General features: G+C 42.4%; 1 protein-coding gene and 1 pseudogene across 1 annotated transcript; one reads left to right on the top strand and one right to left on the bottom strand.

Annotated features, from left to right (window-relative positions):
- LOC123590627 overlaps nucleotides 1-23285 on the bottom strand; it is a 41358-nt pseudogene extending 18073 nt beyond the window's left edge.
- On the top strand, nucleotides 6908-8962 carry LOC123590626 (cationic amino acid transporter 3-like). The gene has a single exon (XM_045463985.1). The coding sequence runs from the start codon at nucleotides 7090-7092 to the stop codon at nucleotides 8830-8832; it is 1743 nt and encodes a 580-aa protein (XP_045319941.1). The 5' UTR covers nucleotides 6908-7089; the 3' UTR covers nucleotides 8833-8962.
- Nucleotides 23286-26247: the final 2962 nt, after the last annotated feature.

The raw sequence follows: 26247 nt of genomic DNA, 5'->3' as shown, positions 1-26247 counted from the left end.
ACACTAGGCCAACTTCCTGATTGGCAAGAGGGCTAACACCCAACCAGGGGAGCCAGTAGAACTTACTGTATCAGAAAATGCTTTGAAAAAGAAATGTCCAGAGTGAGGGCAGTGCCCTTCTCAGAGACAGAGGGGTGAACACAATGACCTCCAGGACAAAGAGGAGTGGTTGGGGCTGGTTGGGACAGGAAGATAGTCTGCAATTTAATGGGTGGATTGTTGAACCTGACAGGAGTTGTTCTAGGAGACTTGGGGTGGCACTTTGATTTTGGAGTTTGGAATGAGTTCAGAGACTGAGAGAAATTCACGGAGGGGAGGGAGGGAAGGGGGAGTTGAAGGCATTATTGAATTCATACAAGCTGGCTTCATGTTCTCTGGCCTCTATCCACATTTCTTTCAGCACCTTGCATGCACCAAGTACCTCCTTTGGGAGAGACTGTTTCATAATTAAACTGAGATTCGCAAACCCAGGGCCCTCATTTGGAAATACCTTAGAAATGTGCTTGAAATAGATGATTATGCATGTTCTAGCTCCTGTTTACACCTCTGTTTGGCCCTTTATCTCCTTCAAAAAAATCCAAACAAACAAATAAACAACAAAACAAAACAAATTCCCTCTAGGAATCTCAAGATATAGTAGTTGATCAATACATCTGTATATTCATATTCTATGTCCTAAATGGCTGTTATGGTTTCTTAGCACATTTATGAGCAGATCCTTGTCCTGGGTAGTGAGGTTGGAGGTGGGAGTGTGGAATCTAGAAGGAGGAGGTATATAGATCCTGGCCCTGACCTCCGGAAGCTTTTGTATTATAAAGGAATTTAAGTGACACACACAGGACACCAGCAGACAGAAAGGGAAAATTAGTTTTAGCTGAGCATCAGGATGGACTGTAAGTGCTGATGGGAATTGGATGGAGGTTGGAGATGGGGACCGGTCAGGATGGATTAGGAAAGGCTGACTAATCACCAGGGAAAACATTGTAGAATAGGACTGAGAAGGCCTAGAGCATCAAGACTGTACAGAAAGGAGTGAGGAGGGCATCCCTGGCAGGGCAGGGTAAAGGCTTATCCAAGGAAGGGTGAGTCAGGATGTAAGGAGCTGAATTAGGAAGGAGGGGATGGGCCTGAGGGTAGAGGGAGAATTAGGGCAGGATTCTGAGAGCTGGGCCAGAGAGTCTGCACTGAATATAAACTATTGGAATAATTGTAGATTACTGCACGGAGAAAGGACATTTCTGAAAATAGTGTTTGAGGATGATGTTTTTGTGTACTGTTATAAACTGGATTTGTGGTAGGCTCTCTCAGGATTCCCAATCATGGCTTTGCTTTGTCTTCTATAAGCTTGCTTGTTCATTTTTCTTCTTCCTGCTTGTGTTGCAGTAATGAAATGTGATTATTTAATTCCCAGATGTTTTGTTCTTTGTGTTGCTTCTCTGGTATTGTCATACTTTGTCTGTAACCCACTCTCCCTCATCTTCAGTAAAAGTGTGAAGAGCAAAAGGACCGACCACCCTGTAAAACACAGTTGAGGGAAACAGAAATTATCCAAAGCCTTACCCATCTCTGACCCTGCCATTCAGATGGTCCTCCTCTGGGATTCCTGCTCTGGGTACACAGATGGACTTCAAGAGAATGTAGGACATTTTTTTGAGGTGACCAAACTCAGAGGGTTCTGTGATTCAACAAATGTTAAGAACCACTGTTTTGTCTGTTGGTAGGGAGGTGGCTGGGGACGGTTCCCCAGAGGGAAAAATGTGGCACAAGCATCCTTAGTGCCCAGTAAGGAGCCTCCAGAGACAGTTGAAGGAGGTGGAGGAGAAAGACGAATTGGGGAAAAGGAAATGGGTTCAGAGGGAACTGGTAGGAGGGGTGTCCCATCTTCCCTTGGTCTCCGCCCTCTTTCTAGTAGGCTTTTCTTCTTTGTGTTCTCCATGTTCTGACAATTACAGGATCCAGTTACCCTTCAATTTAACTCACAACATTATGTCATGAAATTCCTTGTTGAAACTGAAGTGCACAGAGTGGAGTCAATCCCTCTCTCCGCCATGGACTGTTAGCATCTTTGCTTCCTGTCAGGCCCCTTTATAATGCATTTTATTTTCCCCTTTCATCATGATCTCTATTCTCATTTCCCATCCTCACTGGTGGCACTTGTGTTAGTGTATTTAACAAATGCTCTTACAATCCATGCTCTATATGTGTATTTAGATACATTCATTCACTTTACAAATACACAGTTGTAGTGTGGGGAATATAGCCAAGAGCAAAACAATAAAAATGCCCTGCTTTCATGGATCTTACATCTCTTGGTGTGAGGAAATAATAAACAATTAAGTACAACATATAGTACCTTGAATAGTGACAAGTGCTATCAGAAAAATGAGGGCATGGGGGTAAGGTGTGTTGTGGGTGGTTAGGAGCAGATTGTAGTTTTATATGTGGAGCTTAAGGAAGGCTGTGCTACACATGTGCTTTACCAAATGCAGTGAAGTGAGCAACCATGGGGCTATCTGGGTTAGAAGTGGTATGGTTATAAGGAGAGCAAGTACAAAGGCCCTGAGGTAGGGTCTTGCCTGGTATGTTTAGAGACCAGAATGGTTAGAAGGCTAGAGAAATAAGAGTGGGGGAGAGAGAGAAACAGAGGCTGAGTAGCAGGCGGGTCAGTGACAAATACTGTAGGACTTTGTAGGTCATTGTAAATGCAAACATTGGCTTCTACTCTGCATAAAAGGAGAAACCAGTAGAAGGTTTTATCAGAGAATGACATGAAAATTTTAACAGGTATGTGCATATCCTTGACAAATAGGCAGCGCTCTTTGGCTGTTTTATAAATGTATATAAATGTAACTGTGCTGTATACCTCATCTTCTACTTTTGCTACTTGTTTCTGAAATCTACCCATGTTGTTATCTTTAATCTACTTTTTAATTCTGACTGCTGTGTAATATTTCATTGTGTACATGTGGCACATTTTACCTGTACATTTCTCTAGTAACAGAGGTTGGCATAGCTCCAAACTCAGAAATAGTCCTGTGATGAACTCTCTCAGCTGAGCCTCCTTATAGACTCAGGAGAGAGTTTCTCTGGGGTGTTTACCTCAGTGAGGGATTGCAAGGTGGGAGATGCATTATTAATTCCTTGAGGGATTGCAAGGTGGGAGAAGCATTATTTTTTTTTAATTTTTTTTTCAACGTTTATTTATTTTTGGGACAGAGAGAGACAGAGCATGAACAGGGGAGGGGCAGAGAGAGAGGGAGACACAGAATCGGAAACAGGATCCAGGCTCTGAGCCATCAGCCCAGAGCCTGACGCGGGGCTCGAACTCACAGACCGCGAGATCGTGACCTGGTTGAAGTCGGACGCTTAACCGACTGCGCCACCCAGGCGCCCCGGGAGATGCATTAATTCCACTAAGATTTTGCTTCAGGATCATGACCCCAGTTACAGTCTCACCAGCAGTGAGTGATATTTTGTATCTTCTCATCAAATTCTTATGTTTATCCTATAAGGCAAGTGAAGTAGGTAAGTTTCCTTGTGGGTGAGAAAACCTTAGAGACATCAAGCAAATAACCCTGGTTTATATAGTGAGGTGGAAGATCCAAGGCTCAAATCCAAAATTTCAGACATAATGGTTGTTGCTCTTAGCAGAGTACCCAGCACTGCCCCTTCTATGAATGAGACATCCATAGTCAAAAATATTGATGATGATGATGATGATGATGATGATGTTTGAGGTTTGCATTAACAAATTTTTTTAATGTTTATTTGTTTTTGAGAGAGACAGAGACAGCATAAGCAGGGAGGGGCAGAGAGAGAGGGAGACACAGAATACGAAGCAGGCTCCGGGCTCTGAGCTGTCAGCACAGAGCCCAACATGGGGCTTGAACCCACGAAGTGTGAGATTGTGACCTGAGCCACCCAGGTGTCCTGAGGCTTGAATTTTTTTCATTACTGGACTAACCCAGTAAGCCTAGGGCCTCCAAGTGTTTAGCACCATGTAGGAAGGTGTCTAATTAGGGTACTTAGCATTTCAAGACAAAATATATGGAATAAACTGTTTCATTATCTCATGAGGGAGAGCTAACAGGTTCAAATTTTTGTGGATGATTTTGGGGCTAGAAATGTATCAAGACTAATTGATTTTCAAAGTTTGGGGATTTGGATCAGATGTCAATATTAAACATTAGGTAGATTATATTAATTACATATTGTTTGGTAGGCACTGAGCTAACTACTTTATAGGCATCATTTATCTTAAACCTCACAATTACCCTATGAGTACTTTTACTCTCATTTGACTGTTATTGAAGCTAAAGCACCAAGAAGTTGACTATTTGTCCAGAGTACCTATTCTAAGGTTGAGTTGTATTTGAACCTGAACTGTGTACCTGCATAGCCTCCTTACTCCTAACTAAACTGTGCTGCTTTCCTGTGAAAGAAGCTTTTATAATCTCTTCTTTTTGAGATTGAGGACGATTTCTTGTCATTTGGGGTGATTTAGAGTAGCCATGGGAAGGACAGAGCTAATGGATAAGAATCTTCAGAAGGGCAGGGTATGAAGTATGAAAATGTTTCTGAGTGTCTTCATTATCCCTCTCTCTGTTCCCTGAAGTGGGAACCTCTGACTTAGGACATCCCACCTATATTATAGGGCCTGAGCATGATGCCTTCAAAAAATTTGGCAATTCGTTGCCACCCTGTGTGGCTTATACCTGCCATGAATGACGTGAGGTCAAGGGTTCATCAGTTTGTTTTTCCTTCACACTTTCAATCTGCTTGTCTTCTACAAGGAAGGCAATACCATTTATATCTTTACCTAGATCTGTATTATAAATATTGTTTGGCTAAAAAGCATGTATCTCAAGTCAATTAGATAGAAATTCTGGATTATGTTCTCTTTCAGGTTTCTATTCTCAGTGTGTGTATTTGTTAAACAAGTTTTTGTTGAGCATTAATTGAGCATCTAACTCACACTTTGATTAGGACACAGGCAGCTGAGCAGGAATTGTGACACATGATAAATGGCACATGGGGTAAGCTGGGTGGTATGAGAGCACATAGGAAGGGCAGCATGAGGGTCAGGGGAGGCTCCTGAAAAGCAACTTTTGAGCTGGGAACTGAAAGAGAAGTAGGGGGTAGCTAAGTGAAGGGACAAGAGAGCATTAGAGACAGGTAACAGGGTGAACATGGAATTTCTCAGCTGGAGCAGAAGCTGGACAGGGTGTGAGGCTGGAGGAAACAGCACAGGTCAGATGATGAAGGAAGAAAGGACTAGGAAGGAAGGGCAGTGGGAAGCACTGAAGGGTTTGAAGCCTGGGGGTCGGTGTGGGACATATCAGTGACATTTACAGTGTAGCAAGATTCCATGAGTTAAGTATTGACTCTGTCTATGTTATGTGCTTATTAGTAAATCATAACCTTGAAACTGGTTGCCACTGGTGGGTGGTAAATAAGGAGTCTAGATCGATTTGTACACAGAAGCTTTGACCCATAGCGTTAGGATTCCTTTTGATAATCTGTAGAGAAGACTTTTCAATTTTGACTTGACCTTTCTGTCTTTAAAAACCACTGATGACATTTCCTAAAATTCTCTCAAAATCAAAGCCTGAACAGTAGGAGAGTGAAGGCTGTTCAACTTTGTTTTCTCTGTTCTTCACTACTCATTTCTGGGGCATTGCTGTGAATTGTTCACCAAAGCCTTGTTCCACTTGAGGAGGGGTCCATTTGAATTGCAGCAGCAGAGGAGGAGGAAGGAGGAACCACATGTAGGGTAGTGTTTCTTCATTAAGAAAATATCTTTGGCATATTGAGACCATGATTTGAGTGAGTGGAAAATAACTACCATGGAAAGTTAATAGTGAATTACAAGTTTGTGTTTTAATATAAGCTCACAGAGTAGGGCATGGTCTCCAGATGGCTGGCAGTTGACATCATAGATGATGCAGAGTGTTTATAGAGCACAGTGTGGCCAGTGAGGAGACTGTCTGCAGAAGTGAGTTCTTCTTGTGTCCTGGAGCCCAGACAGGGAGGATACAGAAGGAATTGTTTTGGTTGTAAGCTACTGAGATAGGTGACCTACTTCTTTCCTTCCTCCCTATCACACTCTCACAATTGTGGATGCAAAAATTGTATTAAGTTTTGCCTGGGTACTTTGGGTGAGGTTAACTGAATGCTCAGAATTCACAAAATGGCCTTTCTGGCTCCTCTCCCTTAGTAATGGACACTTGGTTGGCTTATGCACCTATTTCTCCAGTATTTCCTCACCAGGCAGCCTGGTTTCTCTAGTTCTTACAGGTAGTTATGAAGGCCCTGCCTCTTTCTCTACCTCTCTTCTCACAGCGCCCCCTGTGGGCCTGTATGGGTAAAAGAAAAGGTTGGACTGTACATTCTTTGCTGCCAGTACAGCTAAATGGATGATGTCGGATGAGGACAAAGGGGGACATCTGACCATGGGAGCTGATTTGGAGCTAAAGAATTTTAAGACTCTGGGACCAATATTTGTATTTTAAACTCAGAATATATTTACGAAATGGTTCTGTAACTGCAACAAGTTCCTCTAGTTCATGAATTAACATGTCATAACTTATGCTCAAGCACCACACAAACATCCCATGTGTGAATTATTGCATAATAAATTCATACCCTATTGTGTCCTACAACTTAATTAGTACATGAAGCTACATGAGTTAGATGAACCCACATGAGATTTTGTCATGTAATGTGTAAAAAGGAGAATGTTGGGTGATATTTGACACTTTTCTCAGGGGAAAGCAGGGTTGAGTTTTTTTAGTAATCTTTTGGTTTCAGTCTCTGATACTCGAGCTGCAACAGGTAACATGGGACTTCTGGGCTTTGGTTAGTTGGTTGAAGACTGTTGTTCAGTAAATATTTATTGTTTATTTAGGCATTGTGAAGAGCTATCACATACCAGAAAATACAAAGTAGCAGCGTTGAAGCCTGAGTAACGGACCTCGGCAGCCCCAACTCAACTTGGCTTAACTCAGACTCACCAAACCTGATCCCAGACTCTCCTCCCTGGGCTTGCTACAGCTCTCTGATCCTGGAATCCTCTTCAGTTCCAGCTAGATGCTGCGTCAGGCACTTCGTAGATTTGGTCAAAAACTGGTACGCAGACCTACGCTGAAGGAACCGGTGGCTGAGAATGACCCACGGAGAAGCCTGAACACTCTGGATTTAGTGGCCCTGGGTGTGGGCCGCACACTGGGTGTAGGTGTGTTTGTCCTGGCTTGTGAGGTGGTCAGAAATCAAGCAGGGCCATCTTTTGTGATTTGTGTTTTGGTGGCCGGCCTATTTTCTATGTTGATTGGGCTGCACTACGCAGAGATTAGTGCCCGGGTTCCCCATTCTGGCTTGGCATATATCTACAGTCATGTCATTATAGGTGAGTTCTGGGCTTTCATCACTGGCTGGAACCTCCTCCTCTCCATTGGTGCTAATGCAGTCATTTTTTTACACATATTCTTCTTAGCTTTTGAGCACCTGCGTGTGACCCTGCATGAAATTATCTTACCACACGTTTCCCACCTCCTAGAAGACAATCTAGACTTCATTATTATATTTCTTCTGTGGTATCTCACAGAGTTGTGGTATATTTGCATTTCCTCAGTTATCAAAATATTCACATTGGTGAAAATTTTGGTTCTAAGCTTTGTCATCATCTCTGGCTTCATTAAAGGGCACCTGTACAACTGGAAGCTCACAGAAGAGGACTATGCAATGGCTGGACTCAATGACACCTCCAGCTTGGGCCCTCTGGGCTCTGGAGGGTTTGTGTCTTTTGGCTTTGAGGGGATTCTCCGTGGAGCAGCTACCTGTTTCTATGTATTTACAGGTTTTGAGGAAATTGTTACTAGAGTTGGAGAAGCCCAGAACCCCCAACGTTCCATCCCTAGGGGCATTGTGATTTCACTGTTCATCTGCTTTGTGCTGTATTTTGGTGTCTCTTTAGCACTTACACTTATGGTGCCTTACTACAAGCTTAAACCTGGGAGCATCTTGCCTGAGTCATTTCTCCTTATAGGCTGGGCCCCTGCCTACTATGTGCTAGTGTTTGTATTTTTGTTTTTTTTTTTTAGAAATAGGTCTGACCTTATTTTATTCACATATCAACTGTTACACAATATGGCAGTAGATGGCCTCCTGTTCCCTGTCTGTACCAGGATCCTTACCTGGAGTATCCCCCAGCGTGGGATTATTGTAATTTTTTACATTATTGCAGTAATCATGATCTTCTTCTTTGGACTCACTGATCTTGTGGACCTCATGCTTATTGGGTCCCTGATGTCTTACTCCATGGTTGCTATTTGTGTTCTCATCATCAGGTATCAGCCTGAGAGGAGGAATGGGGGAAATGAATCAGAGGTGCAGGAGGAGAATGGACATACAGTAGAGAGGCTGACTCTACAGGGACTACTTTTTCCAGGCAGCTTTACCCCCACTCCACTCTCTGGCCGGGTTGTCTATGTTTGTTCCTCACTGCTTGCTCTGCTGCTAATTCTCCTTTGCCTGGTGCTGGCCCAGTGGCCAGTTCTGCTTTCTGGAGACCCAGTGTGGATTTCAGTGGCTGTGCTGCTCCTGGTTCTCATCACTGGGATCACTGGGGTCATCTGGAGACAGCCGCAGAACTCCAGTCCCCTTCACTTTAAGGTCCCTGCTCTGCCTTTCCTCCCACTACTGAGCGTCTTTGTGAATGTTTGCCTCATGATGCAGATGTCAGCTGCCACCTGGGCCCGATTTGGTGTCTGGATGCTGATTGGGTTTGCTATCTACTTCAGCTATGGGATCCAGTACAGCCTGGTCTCTAACTGAACTTAAACTAGGTCCAAAACTGTAGACCTTGAACTCAGTAGTTCCAGTATCTATTATTTTTATTATTATTATTTTTTACTTATCTAATTTTCTGTTGTGCCTGTAGCTGCTCACTGGCTTTTAAAAATATATTATTAAAAATGGGGCACCGGGGTGGCTCAGTCAGTTAAGCATTTGACTTCAAAGCTCAGGTCATGATCTCATGGTTTGTGACTTCGAGCCCCATGTTGTGCTCTATGTTAATAGCTCAGAGCCTGGAGCCTGTTCTGATTTTGTGTCTTCCTCTCTCTCTCCCCCTCCCCACTCACACTCTATCTCTCTCTGTCTCTCAAAAATAAACATTAAAAAATATAAAAATATTATTTAAAAAACTATAAAAAATGTTTTTCTTTTCTTTGATAAAATATCCAGTAGTGGTGGGGTGCCTGGCTGGCTCAGTCAGTAAAACATGTGACTCTTGAACTAAAGGGTGATGAGTTAGAGCCCCGCATTGGGTGTAGAGTTTACTTAAAAAATATGCAGTAGCAGAATTACTGGATTACAGAGTATTTCTATTTTTAATTTTTTGAGGAACCTGCATACTGCTTTCCATAGTGGCTGAACCAATTTACATTCCTACCAATAGTACATGAGGATTCCTTTCTCTCCTGATCCTGGCCAACATTTTTTTTTCTTGTCTTTTTGATTTTAGTCATTCTGACAGGTATGAAGTGATATATTATTGTAGTATTAATATATATTTCCCTGATGATTACTAGGAGTGAATATCTTTCCCTGTGTCTATTGACCATCTGTATGCCTCTTTGGAAAAATTGTATATTCAGATAGTCTGACCATATTTTTAATTGGATTACTTGGTTTTCTGGTGCTGACTTGTATACGTTATTTATGTGTTTTGGATATTAACCCCTTATTTGATGTATCATTTACAAATATCTTCTGTTCAGTAGGTAGCCTTTTTGTTTTGTTGATGGTGTCCTTTTCAGGGCAAAAAAATTTAGTTACATGAATTAAAAAAGATAGATGCATCCCTTTGTTTATTGCAGCATTATTTATAAAATCCAAGATATGTGGGAGGAAAAAGATGAAATATGGCCCAAGCCATTATGGAGCATATCTTCTAATCCAAGGGGTAAAATATAGCTGTAACACAAAGTAGAAAGTGTTGTCATAAGGGAAATGCAAATAATGTGTCTTGGGTATTCAGAGTGCAGGATGATCATTTGTGGCTGGCACAGTGACTAGTAAAATGAAAGAAGACTTTGTAGAGGAATGGCCTTTGAGTGGGCTCTCTACAAGGATGGATAGGATTTTGTCACATGTGGGCAAGAGGGAGGAGCTTAGGCACAGAGAACAACAGGAAAAGCACAAGAAATGAAGCAGTGTCAGAACACACTGAGCATGCAGTGTAGCCTGAGCCTTGGCTGTGAGAGGGGACAACAGAATGTGCACAGGTGGATTGGAGCCAGAGCTTTCCTCTGAACACAAAGCACTTTGGCTTTGAACCCACTACCCATGCTGAATATTCCTGGAGTTGGTTCTTCTACTTGGAAATATCTCCATTCTTGGACTTTAAATTTCGGTACTGTTGTCTGCTTTATTCCACCTGCTCTGAAAGTGCACAGCTGAGACCCAAGTGTCTTGGGTTCTGGTGTTGTTCCACCATGAACTATCAATGTGACCTTGAACAAACTGCTCAGTTCCATCAATGCTCTGCTTATTTATCCGTAACATGAAAGGTCAGGACTGATCATTTCTAAAGTTTCATTTACTTAAAAATTCTAGGACTTCTGATTCTTCTTTCCTTTACTTTCTCCACTAGATCTCTCTACTGTGTGGGGTCTGAATGTGAATCCCACCCACTTTTCACTACAGCCCATTGTTGGTGCTGTAGAGCTCCAATAAATAATACCCCATTTTACCCTCCTCTGTTTAGAACCAAGTGATAATCAAGATATAGAGACATATGATTAAATAATCAGCCACAACCTAATTGGTTTGCCAAGCCCGCATCATTAAATTAGACAGACTTACTCCTCATCACAAGAAGTGCTGGACACACCCTGCCTCCCACCACAAGAGACAGTCCGCTTTTATTAGATTTTCTGTTGTATGAGCAAGTTGGCATGCAAGTGTCCTGTGGACAAGTTGGTTCTGGATTAATAAAGAAAATCAACACAAGAATGGAAGGGGATGAGCTGGGCATACTCACAGTTGTCTCTTCAACTCACTAATCAAATTCTCAGTGAAAGAGGGTGTGGAGAGAGGCCAGGAATAGTAATCTGCTCAGTGATGGCTCAAACTTCAGCTCCTGCAGCTCACTTGGAGGGCTTGTGAGAACCTGCTCCCAGTGTTTGGAATTCAGTAGATCTGGGTGGGTAGGGGGCAGAACTTGTAATTCTAACAGTTTCCAGGTGATACTGATGCTGCTGGTCCAGGGACCACACTTTGAAAACCAAGGCTCCAGCTGAAGCCTCTCCACATGTAAAAATGAAGGGAAGCAAAAAAAGTGCCCTTTTAACATCTACCTTCATTTTTGAATTTTTTTTCAATGTTTTATTTATTTTTGGGACAGAGAGAGACAGAGCATGAACGGGGGAGGGGCAGAGAGAGAGGGAGACACAGAATCAGAAACAGGCTCCAGGCTCTGAGCCATCAGCCCAGAGCCCGACGCGGGGCTCGAACTCACGGACCGCAAGATCGTGACCTGGCTGAAGTCGGACGCTTAACCGACTGCGCCACCCAGGCGCCCCCATTTTTGAAACATTTAGATTAAAATACCATCATTAATCTTTTCACAGTGGGGAAATCATAGTGAATGATTTCACAGTACATATGTAGATCAAATCACCACAATGTACACCTTAAATATCTTACAGTTTTATATGTCAGTTATACCTCATTATGGCTGAAAGTAAATATATATATACCACATGTCTCTGTGTGTCTTTATTTATTTTGTTCCCTGATTGAAGATCATAGGTTATGAGTGTATCTTGTTCACTCCTCCTGAGCATTCAGCTGGGGCCAGGAGCATAATGAGTATATAATAAATTCATGTTGAATTGAATTGAGCCTTACACATTTCTTTGGTACTGAAAATTCTCTTTCCTTTCAGTCTACCACTGTGCTATTCTTTTAATACTATCTTTTGGGGACTTCCTTGACAAATAGCTTTTCTTTATGTCCAGAACTATATCTCAAACTCTATGTGGAGCTATACCCAGCATCTAGAATTGTACCCAGGCACTTCTAGTTTTGCCTTTGTGTGGCTCTGCCTGAGTTATGGTGACTGTCCTGTCTGTTCCATCATACTGGAGTCTTGTTCAGGTCAAGGAGTAAGTTCTCCCCTTCCTCTAGACCCAAGAGTAAGAACAGTGTTGTCCCTTGAAAGAGCAACAGGGAAAATAAGCCCTGGACAGGAGAATGCCTGACATGACCTCTCCTGGTCCTGCTCCATCTGTTTCTGTGGCATGTGTGGAGGGGCTGGAAATAGTGAAATTGATAGAAGACCCAATTGCTCTACCTGACTTCAGGGAATCACTGAAGAGGACACTGGATACCAGCTTCTTTAGATGCTTTGTTGAGAGACTGGTATATAATTTTGTGAGATAATCTAAGATTCTTTGGGGAGAGAGAAGTTTTCCCCCAAGTGGGGAGAAGCACAGACTGAAATAGGAGGAATTGGGAACTGGATAGGGATGAAGGCATCATTACTTTGTAAGGAAAGGTGTGAGTAGAAACTGAGAAAGATGTATTGGTCAACAGACACTGGAGGTGGACGCCTGTGGAGAAATTTGGGAAATAAAAGATGGATAAAAGAATTGGAAAAGAAATGGGGCAGCAATTCCAGGCTACATGGACCTTTAAGAGTCATGAAAGAATGGGACTTTTGTGAGGGATGTGTTGCTTCACATTTTAAGGGAAATTATGGAACAGGTTTGTACTGTGTATTGTGCCCTGGAGCGAGATTCCTGAATCAGGGAAGGGTGAGATATGGGTTCTCATTGTCATCTGGAAGATAGACAGACAGAAGGATGTGGACACATAGACTCTTCATGGGAGAGAGTTGTGTCAACTGCTATCGTCATCTAGGCCCTTGCTCTTTGACGTGTGCTCCATGGACCAGAAGCATGGCTGTCACGTGGGAACATGCTAGAAATGCAGAATCTGAGGCCCCACCCAGACCTACTGAATCAGAATCTACATTTTTAACAGACTTCAAAGTGATCTCTATGCTCTTTCCAGTTTGAGAGGCACTAGCCTTACATGATGGATGATAGGTGTCTGGCCTCAGATGAGCCTATGGAAGATTTGAAAACTTTGGAACTGGGAACACAAGAGGAGGGGCCTAGGCTTGGAAATTGAATTTTGATTAGAGAGAGAAGGGTGGGGGCCCTGACTGCCCTCCTGTCCCCAGGCCTCTCACACCAGTCACTGTGTTAGGATTTGTCACTATGCCCACTTTAGGAAAATGTCTGCTGTGCCAACGCTGGAGTCTGCCTGGTCCTCAGGGGCTCTCCTGAGGCATCTCATAGGTCAGGACTGCTGCCAATTCTGTTTCCTCTACTTCATATGATGGCCTCAAAGGGATTGTAGAGGCCATATTATTCATGACGAGGCTCAGGGTTGTACTCTCCTAATCAAATGAGTGATAGCTTGATGATACTAATTGAGGAGGTTATAGAGGTTGGGGGGATTGAAGTTGGAGTTCTTAACTTTTCTGTCCTGGAAATTAGGATATTTTCATCCTTCAAAAACTTTCAAAAACTTTAAGGAGAGACAAGATGACTGCACAAGATGACTAAATCCATTATTTTTAAGGAAACTTTTGAAGTTTTTAAATGGTTAATAACAAAATATATGAGACCTATAATTACAGGGACCTGGGATCATTGGCAATGCATCAGTGTTACCAGGTGGGCATTTGAGAATTTTCTTCAGTCTTTGAGGGTTTGTGTACCTCACCCCAATCAGAGTGAGTGTAAAGAGGGACCGGTATGGAAGGAAAACAGATTGAGATAGAAGATGAAGAAGAATTTCTGAGATTAAACAGTGACCAGGGGATATGGGAGGGAGCAGGCTCTCTGGCCATGCACATGGCTGTCTCACTTGGGTTTGGAATGACTTGGATGGACTCCTGTCCAGAAACAGGGTAATGTACAAAATGAGCTCTCAAAATCTTTTCATCTCAAGAATTCTCCAGTCAACTTCTGAAATAAAAGGCTGGGATGGATATTTGGTGTATATCAGGTGGCGAGTCATGGGAATGATGAATGGCAGAAGAAAAAAACAATTTATTAGATCATTGAAATCTGAAAATTTTAAAACACGGATTGGATGTAGGAGAATAAATTGCATGTTACAGTTCAAATAACAGTTTTAGGTTTCCATGTCATTCCTCTCTCTATGTATTTATCTTGTCTCATTGATGAGATTTAAAAACCTCCTAAGGGAAAAGAACATCTCTCTTTTATATATGGCTTGTTTATATCGGCAATGCCCCCAAAACGATGACAAAAATAATAACTACCTTTTGCTGAGTAGTATGCTCTCTATTTTGCTCAATTATTTTGCATAATCACCTATTTCATACAAGAATTGTATGAGGTGAGAATTATTATGCTCATTTTACCAAAGTTGAAACTAATGCTCAGAAAGGTTAATTAATTGCTGCAGGTGAGTCGTGAAGCTAGGATTTGTGCTGAGTTTGAGCAAAACATATGCAAATAAGCCCTGAGCTACACTCTCTGTGGGGTAGTGGCTCAAATGGGGTAGAAGATCACTGAAACTTGATGGCATAGAGGTAATTGAAGGGCTGTGGATAATTCCAAATAGTGAGTCATGAGAAAATAATTTCTTTTTGTTTTGTAGAGTGTAGTTGGAGAAACACTTAGTGACACATGCAAGCTTCTACTCAGACATTTTCTCATTCCCCATCACTGTCCCCAACCCTGCAGTCAGGAGCTTGGACTCCTCACCCAGGAATGAGGCTGGGTACATACATTCATAAAGCACCTCATTAAAGTTATGTATGTGCTTAGTATATGGACATGTTTTATTTTATTTTATTTTTTAAATTTACATCCAAATTAGTTAGCATATAGTGCAACAATGATTTCCAGAGTAGATTCCTTAATGACCCTTACCCATTTAGCCCATCCCCCGTCCCAGAACCTCTCCAGTAACCCTCTGTTTGTTCTCCATTTTTAAGAGTCTCTTATGTTTTGTCCCCCTCCCTGTTTTTATATTGTTTTTGCATCCCTTCCGTTATGTTCATCTGTTCTGTGTCTTAAAGTCCTCGTATGAGTGAAGTCATATGATATTTGTTTTTGACTGACTAATTTCACTTAGCATAATACCCTCCAGTTCCATCCACGTAGTTGCAAATGGCAATATTTCATTCTTTTTGATTGCTGAGTAATACTCCATTGTATATATATATATATATATATATATATATATATATATATATATACCACATCTTCTTTATCCATTCATCCATCAATGGGCATTTTGGCTCTTTCCATACTTTGGCTATTGTTGATAGTGCTGCTATAAACATTGGAGTGCATGTGTCCTTTCAAAACAGCATACCTGGATCCCTTGGATAAATACCTAGTAGTGCAATTGCTGGGTCATAGGGTAGTACTATTTTTAATTTTTTGAGGAAACTCCACACTGTTTTCCAGAGTGCTGCATCAGCTTGCATTCCCACCAGCAGTGCAAAAGAGTTCCTCTTTCTCTGCATCCTTTCTCATTGCTCATTTTATTGGCATTTTATTTGTTGTTGCCTGAGTTGTTAATGTTAGCCATTCTGACAGGTGTAAGGTGGTATCTCATTGTGGTTATGATTTGTATTTCCCTGATGATGAGTGATGTTGAGCATTTTTTTTCATGTGTCGGTTGGTCATCTGGGTGTCTTCTTTGGAGAAGTGTCTATTCATGCCTTTTGCCAATTTCTTTACTGGTTTGTTTTTGGGTGCTGAGTTTGATAAGTTTTTACAGATTTTGGATACTAACCCTATATCTGATATGTCGTTTGGAAATATCTTCTCCCATTCCATCGGTTACCATTTAGTTTTGCTGATTGTTTCCTTCACTGTGCAGAAGATTTTTATTTTGAAGAGATCCCAGTAGTTCATTTTTGCTTTTGTTTCCCTTGCCTCTGGAGACATGTTGAGTAATAACTTTCTGTGGTCAAGATCAAAGAGGTTTTTGCCTGCTTTCTCCTTGAGGATTTTGATGGCTTCCTGTCTTACATTTAGGTTTTTAATCCATTTTGAATTTATTTTTGTGTATAGTGTAAGAAAGTGGTCAAGGATCATTCTTCTCCATGTCGCTGTCCAGTTTTCCCAGCACCACTTGCTGAAGAGACTGTCTTTATTCCAATGGATATTCTTTCCTGCTTTGTCAAAGATTAGCTGGCCATATGTTTGTGGGCCCATTTCTGGGTTCTCTTTTATGTTCCATTGATCTGAGTGTTTGTTTTTGTGCCAGTACCATACTGTCTTCATGATTATAGCTTTGTAGTATAGCGTGATGTTTGGGATTGTGATGCATCCTGCTTTGCTTTTCTTTTTCAAGATTGCTTTGGCTATTTGGGGTCTTTTCTGGTTCCATACAATTTTTAGGATTGTTTTCTATAGTTCTGTGAAGAATGCTGGTGTTATTTTGATAGGGATTCCATTGAATATGTAGATTGCTTTGGGTAGTATTGACATTTTAACAATATTTGTTCTTCCTATCCATGAGCATGGAATCTTTTTCCATTTTTTTGTGTGTCTTCTTCAATTTGTTTCATAAGGTTATAGAATTCAGTGTATAGATTTTTCACCTCTTTGGTTAGATTTATTCCCAGCTATTTTATGATTTTTGGTTCAATTGTAAATGGGATTGATTCCTTGATTTCACTTTCTGTCGCTTAATTGTTGGTGTATAGGAATGCAACCGATTTCTGTGCATTGATTTTATATCCTGCAACTTTTCTGAATTCATACATCAGTTATAGCAGTTTTTTGGTGGCATATTTTGGGTTTTCCATATAGGGTATCATGTCATCTGTGAAGAGTGAAAGTTTTACCTCCTCCTGGATGATTTGGATGCCATTTATTTCTTTGGGTTGTCTGATTTCAGAAGCGAAGACTTCCAATACGATGTTGAATAACAGTGGTGAGAGTGGACATCCCTGTCTTATTCCTGACCTTAGGGGTAAAGCTCTCAGTTTTTCCCCAATGAGGATGATATTAGCGTTGGGTCTTTCATATATGGCTTTTATGATCTCTAGGTATGCTCCTTCTATCCCTAATTTCTTGAGGGTTTTTATCAAGAAACGATGCTGCATTTTATCAAATCCTTTCTCTGCATCTATTGAGGGGATCATATGGTTCTTGTCCATTCTTTTATTGATGTGATGAATCATGGTAATTGTTTTGTGGATATTGAACCAGCCCTACATTGCAGGTATAAATCCCACTTCGTCATGGTGAATAATTCTTTTAATGTATTCTTGTATCCGATTGGCTAATGTCTTGTTGAGGATTTTTGCATCCATATTGATCAGGGAAATTGGTCTATAGTTCTCCTTTTTTAGTGAGGTCTCTGTCTGCTTTTGGAATCAAGGTCATCCTGGCTTCATAGAAAGTTTGGAAGTTTTCCTTCCATTTCTATTTTTTTTGGAACAGCTTCAAGAGAATAGGTGTTAACACTTCCTTAAGTGTTTGGTAGAATTCCCCTGTAAAGCCATCTGGCCCTGGACTCTTGTTGTTTTGGGAGATTTTTGATTACTAATTCGATTTCTTTACTGGTTATTGGTCTGTTCAAATGTTCAATTTCTTCCTGTTTCAGTTTTGGTAGTGTATATGTTTCTAGGAATTTGTCCATTTCTTCCAGATTGCCCATTTTATTGGTGTGTAATTGCTCATAATATTCTCTTATTATTTGTATTTCTTCTCTGTTGGTTGTGATCTCTCCTCTTTCATTCTTGATTTTATTTATTTGGATCCTTTCCTTTTTCTTTTGACCAAAATGGCTAGTGGTTTATAAATTGTGTTAATTCTTTCAAAAGAAACATCTTCTGCTTTCACTGATCTGTTCTACTGTTTTTTTTTTTTTGTTGTTGTTGTTAGTTTGTTTGTTTTGATAGAATTAATTTCTGCTCTAATTTTTATTATTCCTGTCTTCTGGTTTTGGTTTTATTTGCTATTCTTTTTCCAGCTCTTTAAGGTGTAAGTTTGAGTTGTATATCTGTGACCTTTCTTCCTTCTTTAGGAAGGCCTGGATTGCTATATAATTCCCTCTTATGACTGCCTTTGCTGTGGCCCAGAGGTTTTGGGCTGTGGTGTTTTTTCATTTTCATTGGCTTCCATGTACTTTTTAATTTTGTCTTTAACCTCTTTGTTAACCCATTCATCCTTTAGTAGGATGTTCTTTAATCTCCAATATTTGTTACATTTCCAAATTTTTTCTTGTGGTTGATTTCGAGTTTCATAGCGTTGTTGTCTGAAAATATGCACGGTATGATTTCGATCTTTTTGTAGTTGCTGAAGGCTGATTTGTATCCCAGTATGTGATCTATTCTGGAGAACATTCCATGTACACTGGAGAAGAATGTATATTCTGCTGCTTTAGGTTGGAATGTTCTGAGTATATCTGTTAAGTTCATCTGGTCCAGTGTATCATTCAAAGCCATTGTTTCCTTGTTGATTTTCTGATTAGATGATCTGTCCATTGTTGTAAGTGGGGTGTTGAAGTCCCCTACTATTATGGTATTATTATCAATGAGTTTCTTTATGTGTGTGAATAATTGATTTATATATTTGTGTGCCCTCACATTTGGGTGTAAATGTTTACAGCTGTTAGGTCATCTGATGGATAGACTCCTTAATTATGATATACTGCCCTTCTTCGTGCCTTGTTACAGTCTTTATTTTAAAGTCTAGATTGTTACAGTCTTTATTTTAAAGTCTAGATTGTCTGATGTAAGTATGGCTACTCTGGCTTTCTTTTGTTGACAATTAGCATGGTCGATGCTTCTCCATCCCCTACTTTCAATCTGAAGGTGTCTTTAGGTCTAAAGTCAGTCTCTTTTAAACAGTATGTAGATGGATATTGTTTTCTTATTCATTCTTTTACCCTATGTCTTTTGATTGGAGCATCTAGTCCATTGACGTTTAGAGTGAGTACTGAAAGATATGAATTTATTGCCATTATGTTGTTTGTAGAGCTGGAGTTTCTGGTGGTGTTCTCTGGTCCTTTCTATTCTTTGTTGCTTTTGGTCTTTTTTTTTTCCATCTTTTCTCCCCTCAGAGAGTCCTCCTTAAAATTTCTTGCAGTGCTGGTTTAGTGGTCATGAATTTCTTTAAATTTTTTTGTCTGGGAAACTTTTAATCTCTCCTTTTATTTTCAATGACAGCCTTGCTGGATAAAGAATCCTTGGCTGCATATTTTTTCTGATTCAGCACATTAAATGTATCCTGCCACTCTTTTGTGGCGTGCCATGTTTCTGTGGATAGGTCTGCTGCAAACCTGATTTGTCTTCCCTTGTAGGTAAAGGACTTTTTATCCTTGCTGCCTTCATGATTCTTTCCTTGCCTGAGCATTTTGTGAATTTGACCATGATATGCCTTGTTCATAGTTGGTTTTTGTTGAATCTAATGGGAGTCCTCTGTGCTTCCTGGATTTTGATGTCTGTTACTTTCCCCAGGTTAGGAAAATTTTCTGCTATGATTTGCTCACAAAACACTTCTACCCCTTTTTCTCTCTCTTCATCTTCTGGGTCCCCTAAGATTCCAATGTTGTTCCTTTTTAATGCGTCACTGATTTCTCTAATTTTTAAATCATGCTCTTTTGCCTTAGTTTCTCCCATTTTTTCTGCTTCATTATTCTCCATAAGTTTGTCTTCTATATCACTAATTTGCTCCTTTGCCTCACCATCCTTGCTGCCGTGGTATCCACTCAAGATTGAAGCTCAGTTATAGAATTTTTATTTCATCCTGACTAGCTTTTACTTCTTTTATCTCCACAGAGAGGGATTCTAATCTATTTTTGACTCCAGCTAGTATTATTATCATGATTCTAAATTCTGATTCATACATCTTGCTTGTATCTGTGTTGGTGAAGTCCCTGGCTGTTGTTTCTTCCTGCTCTTTCTTTTGTGGTGAATTCCTTTATTTCCTCATTTTGATGGGAATAAAGGAAATAATGAGGGTAAAAAAATTAAAATTAAAACATTAAAAACAACACACACACACAAATACACACACGAAATCAAATAAATGGTGCTAGATCCTAGGTGTGTTTTGGCTTGGGTTTTGAAAGGGGCTTAATAGATTAGAGAGAAAAGGAGGGGGGGGGGGAAAGGAAATCATTTCAAAATTTGACAAAATGAATACACTGAAATAGAATAAAATGAAATGATGTAATAAAACAGAATTTGAAAAATTTACAAAAAAGTAAAAAAATATAGTTAAAAAATTTAAAAAATATATTTTTAATAAACCTAGAAAATAAAAATAGATTTTTTTTCACATTCTGTATTGAAGAAATAGAAAAGATACAAAAAAGAGATAGGAAAAAAGAAAATTAAATAGGTGGACCAGCGAACAGGCTAAAATATGATTGAAATTACTGCATTTTCCTGTAGAAGTTCAACTATGGAGCAGTTTATAGTTGTAAACTAAGTAGGCGAAGAGACTTATGTTCCTGAAGACCGAGGTTGGTCCAGTATGTGGGACTTAGTGTAATGGCTCTGTTCTCCACTAGATGGCACTGCTTAGCTTACTGGGGTGGATTTTTGTGTCAGGTGTATGCGTGTATGCGCATGCACGGGAGAGGTGAAAATGGCATCACCCAGCTATCCAGTCTCTGGTAATGGAGCTCTGCTCTCCCTGATTAGCAATCGCACACCTGTCCTTTGTCTTCAGCTTCTGTACATTCCCCACTTTTATGCTGTCTGTGACCAAGCCCCAGGCAACACCTCCCTCCTGAGCTTTATCTCAGATGCAGCTGTGTTTCCCCACCCCTTACTTATGAGGGACTGTGGCGGTAACTTGCTCAGACCTTCTGTGGAAGGGTCTCACAGAGCAATGGCTGGGTGCTGGCTGCACCCAAGAACATTTGTAGGACCATGCTGCTGCCAATGCCCAGAGACTGTGGCTGGACATCAGCTCACCCCAAAAACTGTTCTCCTGATTCTGTAGCAGCAGCGTTTCAGGGATTATGGAAAATCACAACACATCTAGCACTAGGCTTCACCCTTAATGACTTTGTTATAGCACCAGAGAATTTGGTTGTTCTCCTGGGTCCACTGAGGCCTTTGCATGTAGGGGGTGTTACAAAGCCTCTAGCATATGTCCTCCCAGCAGGAGAACCACCTCTCCCCATGTGGCCTGAAGACCCCTAGACTTCACTCTGCTCCTGGGGATTTGCCCTTCTCACCAGAGCACTGCCAGGTATCAAGCTGGGGAGTTTCCGATTCTGTGCTCCCCCTGTTTACAGGGTCTTAATGGAATTTAAACCCTCTCCTTTCTCCCTTTTTAGTTCAGTCCCTGTGGCTGTTTCTACTTTTCTACTTTCTCTCCAGCTGCTTTTGGGGGACTGCTTTTCCTATATTCTCCCCCACACACATACACACACCATCTCCATCCTCTCTTCGCAGGCAAAAACAGCTCCCTACCCTCTGTAGCTTCTCTCTCCCCCAGTTCACCTCTCTGTGCTGTGTACCTGCTGAGTTCCATGGTTCGGGTTGTGCAGATTGTTGTGTTAATCCTCAAATCAGTTTTCTAGGTGTGCAGGATGGTTTAGTGTTGGTCTGGCTATATTTCATGGACACAAGAAAAACTTCCATGCTCTTCTGCCATCTTGACTCCTCCTCCCCTCATGGGTCACATATGAAGGGCCATCTTTCGATCACACAACTGCTGAGCTGCTTCTGAGGGATAAGCTCTCCCACAGTGGGAGCCATTGCAGGGCTCATGCACTGTGTGATTCTGTCCTGTATGCACATGTGGTATCTCCCTGGGTCCCTGCACTTGCAGTTCTGCAAGCACCTTGGATATGGGTAGGTCTCCTCTTCTGAAGCTACAGCTTGCCTAGGCTTGGTGGGAGATGCTGTGGAGTCCTTGCCATGCATGTCACAGGTGTGCTTCTCCTGGATGTGCTTTCTAGAGTGGGTTCTGGTCACCCTCAACCCGCTGCCCAGAGCCCCTGCGGCCCCTGTGACTGCCCAACCTCTTGTACCACTGTCTTCCCCTCCCCCACCAGCTCACACAGCTAAAGACGCTCAGGAGGCGCAGGGGCACCACTGCAGACATCTCCATAGCACCTGAGGAGTGCTGGCTGCAGGCCTTGGTTCGTCTGTGGATGGCCTGATGACTTAGGATGTTGTAACCATCTGGAACTCCTTGGCACAAGGGCACAAGTGTAGGGCCCCTTTCTCTTTGTCTTCTCCCAGGCAGTTGCTACCTAGGCCACAGTGACCATTGAGATTGGGGCTACCATGGTAGTGGCATGGCTGCAGAGATGGTGAACGCAGATAAAAAGGTGCGGCCTGGGCATGTTGTGGGGACACTCGTGGGGGCAAGGGTGGAGACCTCAGATTGGCTGTGTCCATTGTGAAGTGGGAGGCTGGGCCAGGGGCACAGAAACAAGGGCAGCAGCAGTGTGGCAGACTCCTGGGTGTCAGTGAGAACCCAGAGCAGGTCCACCTGGAGAAGCCCCGCCATGGGGACTGGGGCCTGGCTGGTGGGGCTGGCACGGCTTGGAATGGAATCCCCTGGGAGGCAAAAAGGGAACTGGAGCTCAGTCCTGACCTGAAAGGGGTTCTGGGTGTGACTCTGGTGGGTGGAAGGTATTCATGAGGCCGCCCACTCTAGGGAAGTCCAGGTCCTGCGAGGGAAGAGGGTTGCAGCAGTGTGCTAGGGAATACATGGAACATGGCTTTGGCTACTGACAAGCCCGAAGGAGCTCAGTTAGAGCCAGGGGCACAAGCCCTGAAGGGCCCAACCCTGGCCTGCCCGACTGGGTCAAGCTTAAAGCGTGGCCCTAGGGCCCCCAGGCTGCCTGAGCACCTCTGCTGGACTATGGGAGGTAGGGAAGTATCCTGGGCCAGTTTTTTCATTACCTGGTGATTGTCTGGGGCACTGTTATTTCCCCAGCCACTCACCTCTACCAAAGACAGTGAATAGCACAGGGAGAAAGGGGTAAAGATTGTTTTTGGGACCTGATACAAGCATACACAGACCCTCCCCCTGCACTTCCCCTGAAGTAGATGCATACTTGGGAAAACTCCCAGCCTGAGGCAGAGGAATATAGCCTAGGAATATTACAACAGACACAAATGAAACCCCCAGGTCTCCCTTCCCCAGTGTTCTGTCCTGAGAGCCATCCTTCCAATTCCTGACTGTCTCCTTTGCCTCTAGGAATTTTGGCTCTGTAGTCCTGGCTGGGCCACTCATCCACAACCAAGCATAGCACCTGGAACAAAGGAGGTTCTTAATTCGTGCCTTTGGTCCATGCCTATGGGAGGTGTGTTAGGGCAGGGTCAATGTGATTTGTAGGCTTTCTTCCGTTGGAGGTTCTTCATGACATCTGTAGCAGTTCTTTCTGTTCAAATTTCAATGTTCTGTGTTAGTATAGTTAGTATAGACTCTGTCCCTTTAGGGTCCTGCTGCCACTGTTTTCTCCCTTCCCTCCATCTCCACTGCAGTGTTTAAGGAACCTAATTTAGGGTTTAGGGAAATGTAAGCACTATCAAGAGAAGGAAGTGGTGCCTCTTTTCCATGAGACTGATGGCTTCTTGGACCCATCTCTTCTGCATTCAGCCCTTGGTCTTTAAATAGGCCTTATGTTCTCCATCTATGAAAAGTCTTGGCTTCTGTTTGATGATTAACATTCTCAGAAATGTCCTTTGGTCACTGTTTCAGAGTCTTGGAAGCACCACATTTTGAATGTCTAGAGCAGGAAGCTCTCTAGGTAGAAAGTATATCTTTTTCTTTACTCCCTCCAACAAAATGCCCAATGCATGTTCAGTTAGAATATGTTATGAATGCTGGTTGACTGTGTCAGGAAATCCCTTGAGGTGAATCTTAAGCAAATTCCCTTTTAGTTTTACTCCTGGAGTGAAGTGAATGATGAATGAGGGAGTGGGGATGTGTGGTGCCGATAGAGGAACCTAGTAGGAGATTGTGAGAGGTGTCTTTGGTGGTGCGTCTATCCTTGTTTACAGGACTGCTGAGTGGGCTCCTTAGCTGCATCTAGGACTGGCCTCCAAATCACCACAGACTGGTTCCACATGGCTCCCCACACTCTCTTCCTGGAAACCAGGACCTCCTCCATACACTGAAAAGCTTGTTTACTTCTAAAAGCAGATATTGGGTCAACAAATCTCCAACAAGTCCCATTTAAGCCCTCAGTCCACTTCATCACCAATGCAGGGTCTCACTTGTCTTCCTTTGCCCATTTCCAGCTTTCCTCCAGGATTCTGCCTAATCCACCTCCTTCACAGTTCCCTACCCTTCTCATGAGGCCTCCTCCCAGGCACACCAGCCCTCTGATGGCCCCACCTCCTGATGGCTCTGCTTTCCTGAGGGCCTGGCCTCCCCAGTGCCCCAACTCCCTGAGGGCTCCCTCTAAGCTCCACCCCAAGTCCTGACTCTGCTAGGCCAAGCTCCTTCCCTCTCCCTTGGCTTGACTTGCACTTCTTTCTCAGGTCTTTCTCCTCTAATACAGAAACAGCCCATGGGTAAGTGATTTCTCATGTTTATGGAGTTGACATGAAAACTGAGACAGAGCCAGAGAGGAAGAAATCTGGGCACAAAGTGCAGCTGCTGTGAAAGCCCTGTGGGGTTTAAGCAGAGGATATTATATGGCATCAGAGCTAGACAGTGGATTGGGAGAGGGGGCTGCAGAGAGGCCTTGTGAGTTTGGGAAGGGCAGGTGGGTTTGCTGGGGTCAGAGAGATTTGGAGGCCTACATTCTGTTCTCCTCCATGCCAGAAAGGTTCTCAGCTCTGCTGAGGAAAATATGAAGTAGGGGAAATTATTCCTGGAGGATATTATTCTCCTCCAGAGTCCTTCCCACCTCTTTGTCCTTACCTGTCCTTCCTGGCCTTTCCTTTCTGACCTGGTGCACATCTTCCTTTATTCATCTTTGTCTTCCCCACAGGGCCCAGCACAGAGTATGCTTAGACATGTTCCTTGAATTAATGAAGATTCTTCTTCCTGTCTCTGATGTCTCTTTCATATTTTGCAACACTTTCTCACGGGAGATTCTGAGAGTCTCTGAGTCCTATCTTCTTAAGGAGGACATTACTGTGGACCTTGCAGAATAGCAGGTCTAGTTTGATAAGGTGGTCCACCATCACCAGAGGGGATGTGAGGGGTTTATTCCTAGTTATTCAAGGATCTAGATATCTATTTTTACTGCTGAAGGGATCTCCCTGCCTTTCTTATCTAATTAAAAAAAGTTGCATGGTGTGTAAGCCATACAGAGAAAGACAGATACCATATGTTTTCACTCTTATGTGGAGCCTGAGAAACTTAACAGAAACCCATGGGGGAGAGGAAGGAAAAAAAAGAGGCTAGAGTGGGAGAGAGCCAAAGCATAAGAGACTCTTAAAAACCGAGAACAAACTGAGGGTTGATGGGGGGTGGGAGGGAGGGGAGGGTGGGTGATGGGTATTGAGGAGGGCACCTTTTGGGATGAGCACTGGGTGTTGTATGGAAACCAATTTGACAATAAATTTCATATATTGAAAAAAAAAAGTTGCATGGTGGGGATTGATTATAGGCCAGGTCAGGCTGTAGGAGGCAAGATTACCAAGTTCTCCTGGGTGTGGCCGCTTGGTGGTCTTTCAAACACTTTAAGAAGGCTTCTCTGTGGTCCCAAATATATTATAAATGAGTGAGTGCTAAATAACCTTGAAACTTGGTGGCTTTGTTCTTTCTCTTGGATTCTATCAATTTCATGTACATGATAGGCATATTTCATTGATTGATAAAGTCTTGGAGGAGAAGCCTGAAATAGGTCTGTCTTCCTGGGTTTCCAAGAGGAAAAAGAGTTTGCTGTTATCTCAGAACATATTTGAAACTCTTTAACTTTAAAGGCCTTGGGAGTCTTAAACTATTCTCCACCCTCCACCCTCCCCAGTGCGATGTACACTATGGGCTGTACCCAACACCAGAAGCCCAGATAACACTTACCCATGCACTACACAAAAAAGTAGTGTAGATTATGTTGCCTGAGCTGGGGTAAGGAGGATGAGTCTTGAGGGAGAAGTCATGATACATGTTTCATATGACTCAGATGATCTAGTGTCTTTCCTACAACAAAACAAAGCAAAACAAATTAACTTTTCAAGGCAGATGGTGACAGTGTGGAGCAGCTACCTGGGGCTATAAGAGGAACCAAGCCCTG

Source organism: Leopardus geoffroyi, chromosome B4 (genome assembly GCF_018350155.1).
Source record: "Leopardus geoffroyi isolate Oge1 chromosome B4, O.geoffroyi_Oge1_pat1.0, whole genome shotgun sequence".
Lineage (NCBI taxonomy): Eukaryota > Metazoa > Chordata > Mammalia > Carnivora > Felidae > Leopardus > Leopardus geoffroyi.
This window is presented reverse-complemented; position numbering and strand designations above follow the sequence as displayed.